This window comes from Gasterosteus aculeatus, chromosome 11 (genome assembly GCF_964276395.1).
Source record: "Gasterosteus aculeatus chromosome 11, fGasAcu3.hap1.1, whole genome shotgun sequence".
NCBI classification, from domain to species: Eukaryota; Metazoa; Chordata; class Actinopteri; order Perciformes; family Gasterosteidae; genus Gasterosteus; species Gasterosteus aculeatus.
The window spans coordinates 5,951,194-5,970,666 of NC_135699.1; the positions used below are offsets into that span (position 1 = coordinate 5,951,194).

The 19,473-nt window shown below is 43.2% G+C and overlaps 1 protein-coding gene and 1 long non-coding RNA gene across 6 annotated transcripts; one reads left to right on the top strand and one right to left on the bottom strand.

The window, feature by feature from the left end:
• The first annotated feature begins 1,086 nt into the window (after positions 1-1,086).
• On the top strand, positions 1,087-9,204 carry kcnj4 (potassium inwardly rectifying channel subfamily J member 4). Of its 5 annotated transcripts, none has more exons than XM_078084637.1 (5): positions 1,087-1,385; positions 2,040-2,115; positions 3,840-3,908; positions 4,687-4,731; positions 6,099-9,204. In XM_078084637.1, the coding sequence occupies exons 4-5, from the start codon at positions 4,714-4,716 to the stop codon at positions 7,710-7,712; spliced, it is 1,632 nt and encodes a 543-aa protein (XP_077940763.1). In that variant the 5' UTR covers positions 1,087-1,385; positions 2,040-2,115; positions 3,840-3,908; positions 4,687-4,713; the 3' UTR covers positions 7,713-9,204. The 5 variants fall into 5 exon arrangements, 4 of the variants coding, with proteins under 4 accessions (XP_077940763.1, XP_077940762.1, XP_040047424.2 ...); XM_078084636.1 differs by having other exon boundaries at positions 1,097-1,385; positions 1,969-2,115; XM_040191490.2 differs by lacking the exon at positions 3,840-3,908 and having other exon boundaries at positions 1,097-1,385; positions 1,969-2,115.
• LOC120828138 (uncharacterized) lies at positions 3,164-18,781 on the bottom strand. The gene is made up of 3 exons (XR_005713485.2): positions 18,617-18,781; positions 6,128-6,262; positions 3,164-5,268 (listed from the first exon to the last, which is right to left on the bottom strand). It is a non-coding gene; the product is annotated as an uncharacterized LOC120828138 (long non-coding RNA).
• Positions 18,782-19,473: the final 692 nt, after the last annotated feature.

The following is a 19,473-nucleotide window of genomic DNA, read 5'->3' on the forward strand; positions in this document are numbered from 1 at the left end:
GTTGAGGCCTGGAGGGGATGGGGTTGGTTTACAAACAGTTTGGCTCAAGTCATCTTTCCTAATAGTTGTGTGGATTCCGGATAAAGAAATCCTGAATCAAACTAGAAAATGTCTCTTTTGGCATCTGTTGATAGTAAGAGTTGTTCAATTATAAATAGCCAGCAGAACATGAAAGCACCAGATTGTTTAGGCACTTGTTAAGTAACTTCTAATGGTGATTGTCGCATCCTGGCTCCTGGGCCATGATTGAAATGGATGGAGATGGAAATGTAGATGGCACGTGTGATTTATTTGTGGTTCAAAAATACAAAGAAATAGCGCTCCCAGTGAGGACTGGGACGGACGGGTCTTGAATACAACTGGGGGACTGGCCAGGTGCTCCCAGTTGCGCCGACGAGCTCCTCCATGGACCTGCAAGACAAGACAAAGGGACCAGCACGCGCAACACACACACGGCAGGCACTGCTCGACACCACAGGGCCGACAAGAATTATAATGTTGTTTCAGAGCCAAAATGCCGATATTTACTCCCAAAGGTATCTCTGAAGTTCCCACTTTTCATCTACTAAGGAGCCACGTCCTTGTGTGAGAGTGAGTTTCATGGCAGAGCAGAACCGTTGCTTGCTTGAACCGTTCAAAACAGCACTTTTTCTTCCCTGTGTACCCGTGTGTTGATGTGGCATTTCACATGTGTGCACAGAAGTGAGACATTTTTAATGTACATACTGGGACCATGTCGTTGTATGTAGTTATGTGTGGTGATTTACAGTTTTTATAAACTATGGCGGCAACGCAACCGCTTCATTTCCAAGACCCCTTTTGTCTCTCACCTGCTGCACTGCATCATCCCCCGTGTTCCTCAAAGAGAGTCAGCCTAGAAATCATGACTCAAACGAGCCCTCGCTTGCTTTCATGGGCACATCAGGCGATATGCAACACCTACACATGATGAGAGTGCAGAGACAAAGTGGCAGACCCCCTGTAGCCAACTCCCCTTTGCACTCTCTGTCTTTAATGTATCTATTTCTCTTCTACTTTTCCTCTCCTCCTCCTCTTCTCCCTCCCTCCCAAACCCATTCTGTGCAGAGGGGAGATTGACACAGCATCCTCAGCCTGCGGCATGCCAGCACAGAGGAAGCACGGCGCGGGCAGGATTAGAGCCAGCGAGGGAAGCAGCAGACAACAGGGGATTCAACGAGGAGAAGCAACAGGCATGAGAGAATGAAGAAGAAGCGATGAAGAGGACACTAAAAGAGAGAACGACTGAAGAGGGGAGGGAGAGTCTCACAGATCGTGAGTTTAAGGCTGTGCGTCCTTTTTGCCTGGAATAGTGATTGTTGAAACGTACAACCAAGTGACAGAACACAGCAACCCCCCTTTGCAGGGTGAGTGTCATTTATGATTAAATTGTATATTTCAGTATCAGGAGACATGCACCATGTGGTTAGATCATGTTTCTTTATTTGTCACTTTGCACTCCAGATGACAGACTTTTAGAGCCGTTACAGTTGTAGTTTCTGTGTTAGACATTATGTAAAAGCACTGTGTCACCGAGACTGTCGCTCAGGCACTGGGAATAAGGCTGCACCTGTTGATCGACTGGAAACATTTATTTTTAAATGTCTCTTTTTATGTCATATGAAGTCCTGTTGGTTTCCAGCTTTTGGGCAATTGTGTAGTTTACTATTATTTTTGTTAAATTTAAAATACATCTCTACTCTCCAACAGATAAATAGATGTATAAATAATCAGCTTGTGACTTGAATCCATACAAAAAGAAAGAAATATCCAAAATAAAACCTCCTTAATAAAATCTTTCATCTGCTTTAAAAAAGTGCAACGTCCCATTACATACGTCCCGTTACAGGAAACAAGGTATGAAGTGAGGTGAATGTAATGTGAATTAATGTGAATGTAATTAATCTACTTTGCATGATCACCTGGCTCTAACCTAATATCTTGATCCAGACAACCCGGTGAGCATTGACCAGGACTTAAACAAACACTTCCACTGAGACCTTCTCTGTCCGTGTGTCCAGTGGGCGAGCATCCAGGCTGAAGCTCAGATGGAGACACAGGCGACCCTCCTGAGAAAGAAAGACTTTCACCTTTAAAGTAAATGGATGTTACTTTGCTTTACTTTGCTGACGTGTCGTAAATGTTCCCTTTCAGTCAACCATTTATTTCACTCAATCAATTACATGAACCGGGAAATACAATATGTTTAGCAAAGATTAAAAATGGACAACATGGGAAAACGAGAAATGTGAAATGAGGCCAACGCGGAGGTTGTCGGGGATGCGACGGCAGCGTGGGAATCATTCTTCTCTGTGGGTTGGCTCGTGACAGGCAGAGGTGGAACCAGGGTTTTGTATCGCTCAGTGTTATACAAAAAAATCATACAAAGCAGTTCTACAAAAGAAAACGAGGGGAGAGAACAGTGGAGCTGGTCAGAGGAACACACAGTCCCAGCATCCCAACACAAAGGCCTGAGTCACTTTAGAGACGGACTCAGCAGGTCCTTCACTTGGGTGAATTATATCACTGATGTTTTGCAAAAATGTGCTTCCATTGATAGACAGAATTTATATAACAAGACTATTCTGCCAGTAGTTCATCGGCTTGACAATCAGATCCAGAAAATAAATCCTGTCGAGGTTACATAATTTGCCTTTGAAGGCACCAGGTAATTGATACGCAAACCTTTCACAGACAGTGAGGCTTAATTGCTCTTTTCTGTGACCACTTACGACCAGCTTGTAACAGCATAGGAATGACCAGTATGCATAAATATTCCACCTCAGCTGCCATATCTTCCAGACATTAATGTTCAAGTATTTCCACTTAGAGAGTAGAATTTATTATTGTGGCAGATGTAATAGTGTGTCTAATGATGGGAGATTACAAGAGGTTTTAGGAGAAGTTGACAATGCATCTGAATTTCTCTCTTCCCTCATTTCTTTTGGGATTAACAGCCATGAAATTCCCACCTTTGTTATTCCAAGGAGGCCGATTATAAATCCGCATCTGCAAATGTATGAGATTAGAGAGGAGTGAGTCACACATGGACACAGTGAAATAATTCCACAAGTGTATTAGTGTTAGTTCAACACTAATGAATCTACTGTAATGTTTCAAAGGCAGGACATAAGTACGTACACAGTTAAGGCTGCAACTGGCAATCCATTTTTTAATGAAAAGTAATTATAGTTAATACAATTTTATTTATTTGAGCCACAGTCAAAATTTGAATTACACTTTTTTCTTCTCGAGCCACTCAATCACTTCAGGATACAACCTTGTATATTTGCTACATCTCAATTTACTTTATCCTTCTATTAATTGATATTGCTCTAATATAACACAACCCCCGAGACAAGATGCTCAAAAATCTCAAATCCAAACTAGATATACAACCAAAGGTAATGCTTACAGAGACATCCACTGTGTAAAATATTATTCAGAGCTTTCTGTATTTAGTGAACTCGTCGTTCCCTCGGTGTCCTGGGTCAAATCATAAATAGATAAATAGGATAGAGAAAAACATCAAAGCTTTTGGAGAATGCTTTCTTGACCCAAGTCTTCACAGATGTCTTTCAGCCTTATCTGCATTGTCCCTCAGTAATATGGATCAAAGGGAAGAGTCACCTCTTGTCCCTCATTCAGAATCTATTTAAGGTTTAATGTAGATTTTGCATTGCTGCACATTCTCTCATCCCCTCGCTGCCTCCCTCTGTGATACATGTTATAAGAGCACTTAACACTGTATTCTCGCCCCCTTTTCACCATAATGTCTCTGGTGTCTCTCTCCACTGCTCTCTGTCCCCCAAATGCCACAGGAGATGTGTTCCCATGGAAACCAGCTTCACTGAAGGTCCCAGTATTACCTGCATGGTGACCATTAACTGGTTGGTATTGTGTCTACCGCCATCATTACAGGAGACAACACTGATGTTGCAGCTGGTTGTATTTTCCTTTATCAGCTCGGAGGTTGGAGATATTATTCTTACAGCTGCGTAGCTTGGGACAACAGAGCCAAAAACAAATGACATCGCCTCCTGGTGTTCAGTAATTTCACGTCGAGCTTGTTCATTCCCTTAAAAATGCCTCAAGTACATGAAGAAAAAACAAACAGCTTCCACTGCAGGCTTTGCCTTGGATTCACTGTTTGCTATAAGGGAAAGTTTATGTGACAGGATTTTCTTTGTGTTTTCTGGACAGACAGTTTGTGTAAAAAAACACTTACGCCGGGCTCATGTTTAATATTTACGGTTTCTTTTGGTGTAACACAAGCAAACACTTTGGTTTGTCTGTAATTACAAATACCAGATGTCTCCATCATGTACATGAAACCGCTACTTACACCCACATACAACGTTCCCCCTCGGTTCTCACGAGTACGGCCGCTGTTCCTCAGAACAATCAGCAGAGTCTAATCATGCACATCTTCAGCTCACGACTAGACTGGAGACACAGACGCACATCATATAACTAGATGCAATGCAATGAAACCGTGTACATTTGGGTTTTCAAAGTTAAGGAGGGAATATTTTGCAGTTGTAAAAGTGTGCCTTCCTTAGTCGAAAGCTCTCTGTATTTTCACGAGCTTGACCCCCATTTATTTAGATAGTGGAGATTTCACATGGTTCTGTTTCTCTCTTTCTCTTTCCTGCACTACCTCCTTAGCGGTGACCTGACCTTTGGGAGCAGGACATGGTGCCATGGGAACAAGTAGGTTCAACAGGTGACCGATTCGATCCTCAGCTGCCAATTGTACTTTTAAAATTCTTTATCTTATTAAGTTGACTTTTGGAGTTTTTATAGATGCCTAAATCTGCTCCTGATGTTAAGCATCCCTGTGTTACCGTTAATTTGTCACCTAGTTTGATGAAGTCAGTTTAAAAATGTAAACCAAATGACAAACTAATAATAATAATAATAAGGATCTGAAAGTAGCAATTCTTAATAGAGGGTGAATCCTAGGCTGACTGGCTTTGATATATATATATATATATATATATATATATATATATATATATATATATATGTTAATCAATTTAATGTGTGCATCAAAGGACATTACAACAGATGCTTTACAGTACTGTTGGTTTTCTTTTGTAACAATCTCTTAACACAGCCGGTAAGAATCGGCTTGCCGTTTTGGTGATCTTGTCGGGGTGAGTCAGGACCGGCTCAGGGATATTTACAGCGAGCACATCCTCAGAAAGGCCAAAGCCGCCCTACACCGTCCTGACGAGCTTCAGGCACCTGCAACAGATCGCCCAATAAGGGAACAAGAAGACCGAAGGCTGTTGTTAGTAATGGTCATCAATAAGCTGGACATTGAATAGTTTGCTCATTATGCCTCATTAACAATATTTCTTTCCATCTCCGCTGTCAGGGTTTGCATGTGGCATAGTTTTTGTTTCCTTTTGTCTGTCTCATTGTTCTCTGTTTGGTAAAATGTACTTCCAAGACTCAATAATTGAAAATTAACTGCATGGAGAAAATGTATGGTAGAAAAAAACAAAAGACCTCTCCTTATAAGTGAGCTAACGAACGATTAAACAAGGGTGTCATTGTTCATTTATATATAACTGGTAACGTAAATGTTGGTCCATCTCAAAACGGGTTGTCTGACACTGACTCAGATATAATCCTGTAATCTGTGATAACCGGCAATCCTTCTCACGGAGCTGAACTCACCTTCCCAGAAGGTAATCCTCCATGTAACAGAAAGAGAGGCAGGTTAGGTTGATCGATACACTAAGGTGACCGGGAGTTAGGTCAATTTGAGTAGATGGGATTGTGAATTAAATATTTATTGTATCACTGAGTTCATTGAGGAGTTTCCCCCTTAAACTGTGAGGTGGTTTCCTATTTGATACTGCTGATGACCTTTGTGTCCCTGATGAGTCAGGTATTAATCTTCTTGTTTCGGCCAATGAGACTGTACATTGCGTCTTTGGGTGCTTTAAATGGTCCCATAGAAAGTGCACAGGGATCAAGCTCTATAAATTGTTCCTACATTTTGCGTACACAATAATTTGGATGATGCTTTTTGAATCCTAATCTCCCCCTATCTCTTTGCCCGACAGGTACGGCATTGTGTTTCAGGCGATTTTACCAGAGGAGGCACGCCAGAAGATCTCCAGCTCCGGACTCCACAACGGCCACAGTTCCCTCAACATTGGACTGCAAACGGCCGCCACGCAGAGACAGAAGACAGTGGTAGGAAGACGGGAGCCTCTGCTGCAGTGCCCTGCAGAAGTGGACAAGGAGAGATGAACAACTACAACGGGAAGATCCTGACAAGGGGCTCCAGCCAAGCACGGAGCCGGTTTGTAAAGAAGGATGGACAATGCAATGTTCTGTCCACCAACATGGATGAGAAGAGGCAGCGCTACCTTGCGGACTTCTTTACCACATGCGTGGACATCCGCTGGCGATACCTGCTGTTTATATTCTGCGCCAGCTTCCTGGTCTCGTGGCTTTTCTTCGGCATCATCTTCTACGGCGTCTCCCTGGTGCATGGGGACTTTGAGGGGCAACCGGAGGCGAAAGCTGATGCGGTGGCGGGGCTGCACGGGCCCCCTTCCGGACCCACATCTGGCGAGCCGACACAAAGGATCCCCTGCATACTCCATGTCCACGGCTTTGTCGGGGCGCTCCTATTCTCCATGGAGACCCAGACCACCATTGGTTACGGCTGGCGCTGCGTCACCGAGGAGTGTCCCATTGCAGTGATGACAGTGGTCGTCCAGTCCATCGTGGGCTGCATCATTGACTCTTTCATGGTTGGCACCATCATGGCCAAGATGGCGCGGCCCAAGAAGAGGAACCGGACCCTTGTGTTCTCCAAAAATGCTGTCATCGCCCTGCGTGATGGCAAGCTGTGCCTCATGTGGAGGGTAGGCAACCTGCGCAAGAGCCACATTGTGGAGGCTCATGTCCGTGCCCAGCTCATACGTTCCTACGTCACAGCGGAGGGAGAGTTCATCCCCTTGGAGCAGATGGACCTCAATGTGGGCTATGACGAGGGCACCGACAGACTGTTTCTAGTGTCTCCACTGGTGATAATCCACGAGATAGATAAAGACAGCCCCTTGTACACTTTGAGTCAAGCTGATCTGGAGGCAGATGACTTTGAGATTGTCGTGATCTTAGAGGGGATGGTGGAGGCCACGGCCATGACTACCCAGTTCCGTAGCTCCTACCTTGCCAGAGAGGTCTTCTGGGGTCACAGGTTTGAGCCTGTGATTTATGAAGACCGGGACCGCTACAAGGTAGACTACTCTCGCTTCCACAAGACCTACGAGGTACCGTCAACGCCCCACCTCAGCGCCAAGGAGCTCGACGAGGTTGCCAGTCGGGCCTCATGCGCCGCCTCTCCAGCCTCGGCCTACAGATCCAACCAAGACTTGATTCCCAGATCCCTGAGCGCCTTTTGTTACGAGAACGAGGTGGCACTGAGCTGCGGGGAGGACGAGGACGAAATCTTCGACTCCCAGATCGTGGGGAAGGAGAGGGCAGAGGAGAGGAGGGCTTCAGTGTCTGCAGACTTTCAAAATAAGTTCCAGGACACAGCGACATCGGGCAGTCACAGCGTCATGTGTGTTCTGGACATGGACAACAACCAGATGGAGTTTGATATCCTACAGACTGCAATCCCTCTTGATCCAGTGTCCTATAAGAGTGAGCAAGACATCTAAAGATATTTGTCCCTCTTATATTTCAACACAAATCCTCCAAGGTGAAGGTTACGCTTGGTGAAGTTTGCATTTGCATCTCCAGAAATGAAAACCCCCTTTGCCTTGTGTGTGTTGTTTTACATTTATATTCATTTGTTTTTTCTTCTCAATGCGATTAGAAATGACAAAAAAGTACACATTTCTGAATAACATTTGGCACATGCAACTGCAAAACTTCAGAGAGCCCAAAATCTTCAACCAGACTCAGGACAAGGCATCTGACGGGCTTTTGTAAGGAAAGTACAAAGGCGGTAAAATAAATCATGTTTTGGAGTGTTTGTACATTTTCATAGTTGAAGGAATAATTTATACAAGATTCATTGTTTTGTGGATGGAAACAAGATATTTTATGAAAACAATTGCCGTTTGGAGGAAATTCTGTTAAGAGAGAAATGAGGTCACGATTTAAATGGTTGATTAAGAGAAAATGCACTGTCTCAATGTATGCTTGATCTCCATGTTATTAATCCTGCGATAGTTCCCTGCAAAGCCAACCGTTTGTGAGACTGTCAGTTTAGTATAGTCTTCTTCCAGGAATTTATAAGAAATTCTCCCTTTGTTTAGTGAGAAACTACTGTTAATTTCGTTGTGTAGTATACTGTTGCATTCTTATGTGCACCTACTGCCTTTAGAGTCATGCATCTATCAGAACAGTCGACCTGCTGCACCAGATGACCCTACAACTCTCTTTTTTTAAATTCCTTGTGTTTGGGGTTTTCAATCAATCAATATGAACATGAGACCGACATTTGTAACAAGCTTTCATGCAACACTTGCTGACATCTAGTAACACTTTATGTATTACATACACTGCCAGCTAAAGGAAAATTTGATATTATGTTTAACATTTTCTAAAAAGCTATGTATTCATAAATGTGATACAAATACCTGTTTAAGTAATATAAAACACTTTGAGGAGGTACCTCTGACAGACAGAAGTACCGTATCAACTATAAAATGTACAGTATATGTACGTATTTTTTAGGCTACAAATGTTTAACTGTTTTATAACTCTTTTTATGAGTGCTCTGAAATTAAAAGCTTATTTTTGATGCTCCCAAAATCTCGGGCTGGTATTGTCATGCCGTGCTCCAGGTACTGGCTCACTGATACCGTTTTTACGGCTGCACCTGAAGGAGCCATTGTTAGGGTCATTAGTTCCACCTGTGCGATTAAGGACCTACCGCTCAAATCCTAATAAGACACAGCGGTTTTTATATAAGTATTTTATATTTTAACATGGGTACAAAGGGGGAGCCATCAAAATACAATCCAGATGTAATGTAGTGTAACCGAGAGATAATTTGTTATATTTACTGGCTGCTTTGTATAATTCTAATGATAAAGATGGACTGAGCAAACTATTGTCCACAATGAGAAGAAAGAAAATCATAAAAGCACTTTATCCTTCCCTGTATTCCTTTTGATGTTGCAAATAAATATTTACATAATTCTGCTTGTTTCTCTCTTTTTTTAAATCCTGGTAAAATGGTACATAAAACGCATCCTCTTTTCAAACGCAACTATGAAAGCTGAAGCTCCAGAGCCACTAGATGTCTCTGCAGCCATTTCTATTGAAGAGAGCTTTGGCACAATACACCGAACCCCGCGCTCCCTCTGGCGGTGTACGATGGAAGCAGTATGAGTTCCAACCTGCATCATGAAGTCCAAATCAAGAATGTTTGGAGAAAAACACACATGATAACTAATACCCCATGGAACAAAAGTTAGATTGGTTCTGTTGTGTGTGCTGGTATGAAAGCTGAAGCACATTGTGAATCGGGGCTCACACTGCTAACGCGTTGAATTGGCCCCTCACAAGACACGACATGATGGCGCCCTGGTGAATTCTCAATGAACAGTGCAGATGGCTAAACTGATCCTAAAAAGACCTCACATATCTGATGACTTAATGATGAACTGTTCAACACAGTTTCTGTTTGCAAAATGAATGCATTATAAGTATTTTTGCAGTGGAGGCCTGTGACCCTCTGCTGGCCGGTTTCAGTAATAGGGTCAGAATTTATTTTTGTTCAGTTCATAAATGCCACCAACAAATCTCCGGGTATGTCCAGATGTGGAAACATTATCAGTCAAAGGTTTTTAGCATGTAAAATGTAAATGTTTTTAGATTATTTGAAATAGCAGAAAGCCAAAAGGACACAGGTAAACTATAAAATGAGAATATCAACATAGATACATTGTTTCCCAAAAAGCAGCTTCAGACATCGTGGACACATTTCCATGGTCGATATGTTGTAGATTCACGGTTTCTCTCCTGTGTTTTTGAACTTGTGTTACTTTGAGCAGGAGAAGCAAGAGAAGAAAGGGAAGAATTTGAAAGACACTGAAGACACCGAACCTCCGAACATCAACACTTGTTGACAGGTGGATCAGAAGCATCCATCGGGGGAATTTGGCACTTATGCAGTAATTCCACAGCAAATCTCAGGTGCTGCTTGAAATAAAGACTCCTAAGGAATTTGACTGAAGGTTCAGTGAGGCTTAACCTCCACGCAGACAGAACCAGGCTCACCGCGGCTCATGTGAAACGGGCTTTGGGGCGCAGCTCACCACATGTCCCGACCCCCTGACATTTGGAGGATATCAGCACTGCATTTGAACAAAAAGGTACTTTCCTCACATCAACATGTAAAGTATCTCCATTTCCCCCCGTAATTAAATCATTTCTCTCTGGATTTTAATCAAGTTAAAATCACCCTGTTTCAGGACAAGAGACTTCCACTTTCAGGTGGTCCTGCCTTCATCTTCCTTTAATTACAAACCCTCTCCCCCTCCCCCCATCCCTGTCTTGTCAGGTTGTCGCTGTTCCCATGCCCGCACATTGGACCTCTGAACCTCGGGAGAACTGGAGAGGCATTTCTGTCGGTGGAGGAAAAGATGAAAAGAGGGAAATGAGGAGGAAGGGGCAAGCTGCTCAGTGACCGAAGGCCTGGAGGCTATCGGCTTTTCATTAGCCGGTAAGTGAGTGAATGGCTGCGATGGGCGCGAGGGGAAGAGAGGGGAAGCCACGCTGGGCCACGTCGGCTATTAGGGTGATTTGGGGGCTCCCACTGACTCCCATTGTGCATTGTCTCCAAAGTGAGCAACCAGGGCTCAACAGTGAGCCTTTGTGTGGGGCATTTAACTGCCTGTTAGCATACTAATTATGGGATGTGTATGTGTGTGTGTGTGTGTGTGTGTGTGTGTGTGTGTGTGTGTGTGTGCCTGTGTACGTCCATCATCTTCTCGACCTTTCCATCCCTCCGCCTCTCTCTTGGGATTTGAACTCCTCCAATTCCTCTTCCCGTGTCCCATCTTTACTATCTTTCCCCAAGGCAGTAATGCACCACTGGGCTCTCTGCTGCGAGTTTCCCCTTCATGTGATTTTCTTCACTTCTGTCTTTATTTCTAAATCTTTGTGCTCCAAGTGTCTTTTTTTATTTTTATTAATCAGCTGCCTCTGATTCGGCCACGCTTGAATCCGCTCCGCTCTCGCTCCGACATTCAAACAAGCCTCTCTCACAGTTAGGGAGGGACATTGTCCTCACACTTAGCATGTGGAAAAACCCCGTCTTTCATAAGCGACAACGTCTCCTGGAAGCTTTTTTGGGGTATCTGCGTTGTTTTCACCTGTCTACCTGCTGCCATATCGGGGGTGTAAGGTTACAGATTCCAAAAATATTTTAGGTCAAAGGGAGCCATCTTAGAATGGAGAAGACCAGCACTGTCAACACAACAACGTGTTACAATGCATTCAAAAGAAGTAGTGGGTTATTTCCTACACTCCTGGCATGCGATATATAACACGGGTGTTTAGTTAACTGTATCCAGGTCTGGATTGGTAGCCAGGTAGCGCTGTGTAAACATCACTCTTTATTAAGATTAAGATACTGGATTCCTGTTTCAGGGTCATTTACAGAAATATTCAGCAAAACATTTGGAGCCTCCCCTCTAAAAACGTCTCTGTTGTACAAGAGGATATGCATGTACCCAAACAACGGGCTTACTCAGTAGCTTTTGCTTGTCTAGAAAATAGAAAATACACCCAAAAGACAACGAGGCTCTCGACTAGAACGGCTCTTCCTCCCATAGGATGGAAGCAAGCCCCATTTAGACATTTGGATCAATGTTTTAATATGTTTGTGTTCTTAAAGATTATGACATGAGTTCTTAATGCTCTCTGAAAAGATTTTTCTTTGTGGTCTGAAATAGCACTGCTCATGCCATGTTTTTGTGCACTCTCACAATCCTTTGTTGTGAATAACTTTGAATTTATTTGGCCAAAGAATTCAAGCGACGAAGAGAAGCCTTCCAACACACACACACGCAGCCTATGTGCTGCATACTTTCAATAAACGTAAAACATGTAAAGATAAGTTGATGCCAGAATACGTTAGTATAAATAATATGTGTATTACCAACCTATAACCAGCTTGACTTTTGCTAGTTTAAAAAAAAGCATGACAGGCCAAAACATCCAGACATCCATTCAAACTGAACCCTGTCAGGTCTCCATCTCCCCTCCATTGATGGATCTCTGCATCCCACCTCAGCGCGGACACTTTTGGTGTCCATGTAGGTTAGTTAGTGAGTCAACCAAACAAATCAACGGGCTCTGATGTCACTGGTAATTTAAATGGGATTATCGTACCTCATCTGGATGAAACACAATGCACGGTAACAAACGTCTCTCTCTGAACACAACAAGGGCGTCTTTGTTTGATGGGCCTGATAACCTGAACCCAAACTTCTAATAGAGATGCTTTCGTCTAGACTGAATGGGAGTGACTCGGTTACAGGTGCGGTAAATAAATAAGAAACATCCTGCTCGAGCTGTAAAGCCCTGCTGCAGTTTTTTCATGCAGGTGTATTCCTGTATTTATCTGCTGTGTCTATGCACGCATAGTCATGCACAATGTATCGTTCACTTAGAAGAGCATTTGTTCACATTGTTCACTTCCTCAGATGAACTGCAATGGACTTTTTAAATCACACTTTTTTCATTTCAACTTCTCTCAATTTTAATGTTTTGTTCATTACAAGTACTCTCTTTCAACTCACATTTTGTACCCTCATACTAAACAGATTCAGGTTCCTTCTCGTATTTGTCTTCACATATGCCCTGTCAGAGATTAATCTTCATTATGTACTGGGCAATAGAACATTTTTTTAATTGTCTATTGTTGTCTCCTGATCATGTTTGATGTTTCTGTCTCTAAAGGACTTTTGTTTTTCCAGTTTGCAGCAAAAGTCACTGCATGCACATGTGACTGGCTGCGTGTCTGTGTGTGTTTGCCTGTCAACTGATGGGTACTTAAATGCATTTCTTTAAGCAGTTTGAGCGTCTGGCTGTATACTGTGTGTGTGTGTGTGTGTGTGTGTGTGTGTGAGCAGCTGTGGGCCCAGCGTTTGAACCCCAGCTCACATGGGCAGAGCGAGGGAAGGCCGCAGGGTGAGAAGGCAATGGGAGAGAGGACTGATGTCCGACAAACTCGCCGTCTCCCGCTCCCCTTTCATCTCCCTCTCCCAGCACCGAACAACGGACTCTTTCATTCAGGCATCTTTGCGGCCAGCCGCCCCCAGACCCTCCAGGCCCCCACCCGTTCACGCTGCTTAATTCAATGTTCCGAGAAAAACTCATGATTGGAAAGTGACTCTGTTATCCTCCTTTTTTCCATATCTCCTCCTGAGAGGCATCACCCCTCTTCCTGCTCTCCCTCGCTCTGTCAAAACTGCTTCTGTGCTGTAAACACGAAGGACGTAGAACCCGGGTCGAGCCTCTCTCAGAGCTACACAGGGACGGTAAAAGGCATCCAATGATTGGTACAATTAAGATGGTACAGCATTACATTGATCCATCTCCACATCAGCAACTACATTTAGCAATACCAGAATAAAGATGTGCTCCATTACAACATTAACTCCTACGTTAAGTATTGCACGATTGTATTATTGTATAATGTCATATAATCGGTTTATTAATAGTGATGCATTATAACGCTACACTTATTATAGGGTTACTGTCACTTTGTTACCGAAATGCATAATGTTCAAAAATAATGATGGCATTAGGAATAGTATTGGTGTGAGTGGAAGAACACATTGCATTATTAATATCAATCATGCAATCATTTCTAACAATGCATCCAATTGTGTTTCCTATGATTGTTTGCAGCAAAGCGAGTTCAAAGCACTAAATCCTTCTCAAACGTAGTAAATACGGAAGAATATGAAGACACATGAAATGTTTTGAAGAGCAGCACAAAACGCTTGAGCAGTACTCAAGATACAGTACATGAATAAATGTACTTTCCACCACTGTTTGCGAGTATCTGAAATGCATATTTTTGTTCTCAGCTTGCAAGACGTCAAGCTAAATTAGATATTTAATGAGATTTCTTTTTGTTGTGACCCGGGGGAGATTCACTTAAATCGGACATCTTTAGAGAGGCATATCAATGCTGTGTGACGATGTTCCAAACAGCAACCAGCCAGCCAGACGTGCAGCAGAAACATCCTCACAGAGGACACCCTTGTTCCCAGCGGAATTCTTGAACATCATTTTCTGCATTTTCCTGCAAATGACTCAATCTCCACGTCCCTCGCCTCTCATTCCGCCCAATTATCATTTGTCAAGCACGTCCCCTTGGTCCTGCAGAGAATGGTTGTTTGGGGTTTTCCAAAGCTTGCCATGAAATCTGCTTACATGTGTCGGGATGTGTGAGGGGATCGTACAGACAAAATCACCTTCACATGAAGCGAGGTGGACTTAAAAGAATAACGTGATTGATTGAGCTCAGAGAGGGAGAGACACAAGGCGACATTGAGGATTCCCTTGTTCTCCCTGAATCTGCCTCTTTTTTCTCTCACCCCTCTGGTTGCCATCACAGCTGCAGCAGGGTGTTGCGGCCTCACGGCTTTACCGGCCTATTTGATGCAAAATCAGTGTGTTAGTGCCTCTGTGGCCGAGTGTGGGTGTATAAAAAGTTAGCAATGTAAACCTGGATTGGTGCATTTAAAGGTGAAAAGGCCACGTGTCTCGACGGGGCATAAACACTTGGACACCAAAAGCAAAACCTCACAGAAAGATCATTCTTTTTGTCAAACTAATATGTCTTATATATGTCCTTTTCCGTGACGTCATCATAGAACATGACGCCACCGAACACACAGACACATTAATACCCAACTCTTAACAGCCCCACTGCTGCTCTATCACGGATATTTTGTCATGCTTGAACTTCAACTGAACAAAAATAAGATGCATGAAACCTTTCCCTTAATCGCAGGGGCTGGTACACTGTGCCATCTCATCACCTTGTGTTGTATTGAAGTGCCACAAGCCAAACACAAGCATGGAAAAGAGTCACTGCAGTGCTTTGAGCTACATGCTAATGCCAGTGTACTGGCATGTTCTCAATCACAGTGCTGACATGCTGGTTTCGCAGGTATAAAGCCCAACGTCTTCTCCATCTTACTTCAGCATGCTGACATTTGTAAACAATGTCCATCTGAGGCTGATGGGGATGTCATTCATTTTCAATTATATAGTCATAAACCATAAGCTAGATGTTGGTGCTGAGTGAAAAATCAGGGAATTCCCAAAGCGAGGATGCTTCTTCCTCAACAGGAAGCGTCAGAGCGTCATGAGGACACATCAAGGAACAGCAACGCCAAACGCAGCGTGATGAGCAACAAATGAGCACAACACCAACTGCTGAGAGTGTGAAGAGAAAAGGCAGGTTCTCAAAAGCAGGCCGAGGGAGGATTACAGAATACCAGCAGGGATCAGCAACAGGTAACTCAACTCTCCCGCTCCGTCTCACCTGGGACCCTGAGCCCAATACCCCGAAACACGCCAACCTCCCCCACACACACCACCTCAACCCCGTGTATCCATTTCCTTTAGATGTTCCCCCTCACACAATTGAAGTAACTAGAGTATTTCCTTTGGCCGGCCAGTGGAGATATGGAGCAGAACCCACAATGGGCTATTCATTAAGGTAGCAACACACACACACACACACACACACACACACACACACACACACACACACACACACACACACACACACACACACACACAGACCACAGACAAACGTCTTACCCCATTCATCTCCAACCGACCAGTAGCAGCAGTGTTCATCACATGTTTACCAACCATGTCCCTTTGTAACATGCAGACACACACACGGGACGCATTCATTATGCACACACACACCCACACACAAGCACACAATCTCACAAAACAATACAAAAATCCATGCAAATACGTGTACATTTGGCACACACAACGTCTCACTTTACACTCGAGCTGCAGTGAAAGCTCCTCAAAATTTATGCCAACCCCGAACACACAAACACACACACACACACACACACACACACACACACACACACACACACAGAGTTTCTATCACTCCTCCCTAACCAGTAACTCAGAGAGAGAGAAGGCGAAAACAATAAAATAGGAACATGATATGAGCACAAAGACAGGATTCACAGAGGTTCGAGCGGGTAAGAAAGTAACACAGCTGCATGAATTTGGGAAGACGGATGGGAAGAGCGACGAGCTCAGGAAGCGTTAATGAAAGGCTTGATTTTTCTTATGGCCCATAAACAGGATCCGTGAAATTTGAATTGGGGATGTAACTCATATTTATTACCATTCGAGAATAATCTATAAATGATTGATTCTTAGTTACTTTCGGCCTTTCGGCTCGGTAGGCCTCTAAAACGGTGAATTGTTCAGACGAAAAAGACTCTGAATCGCCAGCTCCAGCTGTGAGGTTCTACGTCTGACCCTGACCTTTGACGTCCCAGTCCGGCAGGGAAATAAATGGCAATCCATCAGTATCTCATTTGCTGCTTATATTTCAAAGTATAAGTTGATAGCGTTTGTAATAACTTAATAACTGCAGCCCACCGGATCCCTTTGCACGCTTGACTGATTCACTTCAACAAGCAAATTTGGACACACCTGCTCCGTCCTGCACAGGTGCAAGAGAGAGAGAGAGAGAGAGAGGGAGAGAGTCACAGAGGAGGGGAGGTAGAGTATGTTTGTGAGCTAGACAGGGATATCAACAGATTTCAGGACCACTCGAACATCATTTCAAGGGTCACATGAGCAGATCGCTGCCTCTTGTGAGTTAGCAGGAATGTGTTTTTGCGAAACAGGCAAAAAGTGCGGCGTCTTTGCTGCAGAACGCCGTCTCTTGTTTCATAGCACACGACAAGTTTGGGATTTGGATTGGATTTCATATATGGGAAACACTTGCTCTTCTTAACTTAATACCAGCAAAATAACTAGATACAAAATACAAAACAATTGGTTCAAAAGAATACAAGTTATAAACACAAGTTTTATTTAAACATTCTTAGATCTGATCGTGTTTTATGTGGCTGCAAAATCAATTTGGATTCCATTTTGTTGTTAATAAACTATAACAAATTAATAAAAAATATTTATAAAGAAAATGTTCTCCGACAAAAATATTCCCCAAATTTGTACATTCATAGTATATTCGTGTTTTGGTCCTTATCCATGTCTGATAGCGAAGGGCATCCTAGATCAGCTAACAGCACTCACTTAAGCAGAATAGATAATAGTTTAAATAAATGTGACGTCAGGTCATTGTGGCCCTGGTGATCAGGTTGTAGACTCCCGGCCGCGTTGCCTGCGTTCGGCCCGGCCTGTAGACTGCTGACCGTTAGCTGCTACCCTCCATGTGCTGTGTGCTTCATAACAGACGCTTCTCTGTCACGTGGCAGGTTAGATTAGGCTTTTCCCCACCCGACAAGTTCTTCTCTGGGCTCTTTGTTTATGTGGAAAACTAATCCACTCCATTATAATTATCTTCTCGTTTCTTCGACGCAGAAAAGAATTTACGGTGAAAACAAAAACTACTTTTAAAGTGCGTCTCAGTAGTTGGATGTGTGCACAATGAAACCAAACACAGAGGAATTAAAGCTTAATGTTATCAGTTTTCCATATTTGTTGGTTACTTTTAAACGTACATTTTGCATGGTCAATAATAAGATGTTAATATTGTTCATTGGGACTGTTCAATAATGCACTGCCTATAATGTACTTTTGTTTGCAGGCCTTGTATTATTTGAATTAGACACACTTTTATTATTTTTATTTTGTTATTTTAGAAGTAATGGTTTTCTCATTGAAAATAATGTAAATTAAATTTCACTCCGATTATTTAAACCAAAGTGAGCTTTTTTAAGTATCAACCAGCTGCAAGACCAGACTTTCTATACTGAATCCATTGTTTCCCTGAGAAATAACAATCTTGAATTATACGCATTGATCTATTTTAACATGGCAACATTTTATTCCTGTAAATGCAAAACAAACTTTATTCACCAAGATGTTTAGCACTTCAGTAGCATTATCATGTAATACATTACAAATTAGTCTTCTAAACCTTTCATCAATCTTTAGAATTAATGTATTTTTTTCATTCTGAGTGACCTCAGCAAACTCTCAAGTCATCCATCATTTTTCGGTTTTTTTTATCAAACAAGATGCTTCTTCCCTTCTTTATCTCGGCCTGTAACCGCCTCTGGTTCTCACCAATGGATTATATATAACAAGAGGCTCGTCAGATAACACGAGTTATTTTTGAAGCATTTCAATCTGACCCAGTTCTTAACTAATGTAATCAAACAGCACCTTGTGGCCCTGGAAGCATGTGTGCCGTTAAATAAGCTTTTAAGTACAAACAGCATCAATTTAAGTAGCAATGCATTTGTGGGGCCTGTTCACTTCTCTCCGTTTTAATTATCAAACACACACACACACACACACACACACACACACACACACACACACACACACAACCAGCACTCACGTCAAACCGAGGCCTCAAATCCTCCGCTGCGCAGCGGGAGCAAAATGTGTGAAGATCCCCGGGTTAAAGCTCCAGGAGCCGGACTTCCCCCACACGGCTCCCCGGGGCCCGAGTCCCCGCTCCGGGAGCATTTCTGTCGGTAGGTCAGTTTGTTGAGACGGACACAAAGAGTGGAGGAAGACGGGGAAGACGCAAGCTATTCCCTTCTCTCCTTTTCTTTTTTCCCCCCCACATGCACAAAACTGCTTTTTGTTCCCCACTTCTTCTTTTTTTTCATTAAAGGGGGAAGAGGGGTGCTCGTTTTGATCACATGATTACAATTCACCTGAGATAAAACAACGGGCGCAGCGTGAGGAGGGACGAGGGGGAGGCGGACAAAGAGACGCGCTCACGGCGGCGGGTTCCCCGTATCGCCGTCAACGTGAACGGATAATGAAATATTTTTAAAAAAAAGTGGGGGTTTTGAGTCCGGGTGCCAGGGTGTCGCATGGCGGGGATACAAGTGGTCATTGTTGTGACATGAGAGCGCTCGTGTTTGTGTCCCCCGCTCGTCACGCCGTTTGAAAACGCGCTGCGTGGATCTCTGCAATCGGAAAACTCACGTGAGATTCGTTTCACTTTTACTCATTTTCTTCATAACGTTTGCCACCAGAATGGAGAAAGAGAACATAATGTCCCCTTTAAGATGTCCACATCCAAGTCATGACAGCACAGTGGACCCTCGTCAAAATATCATATGTCATAAGCCACGTGCAGAGTGTTTTAATCGCCTCACAAATTGATTTGTGCATAAAAACGAAACTTGTAAACCATTTTTTCTTTTTTCTTTTTTTTTTACATGATAATGCTTAATGCAA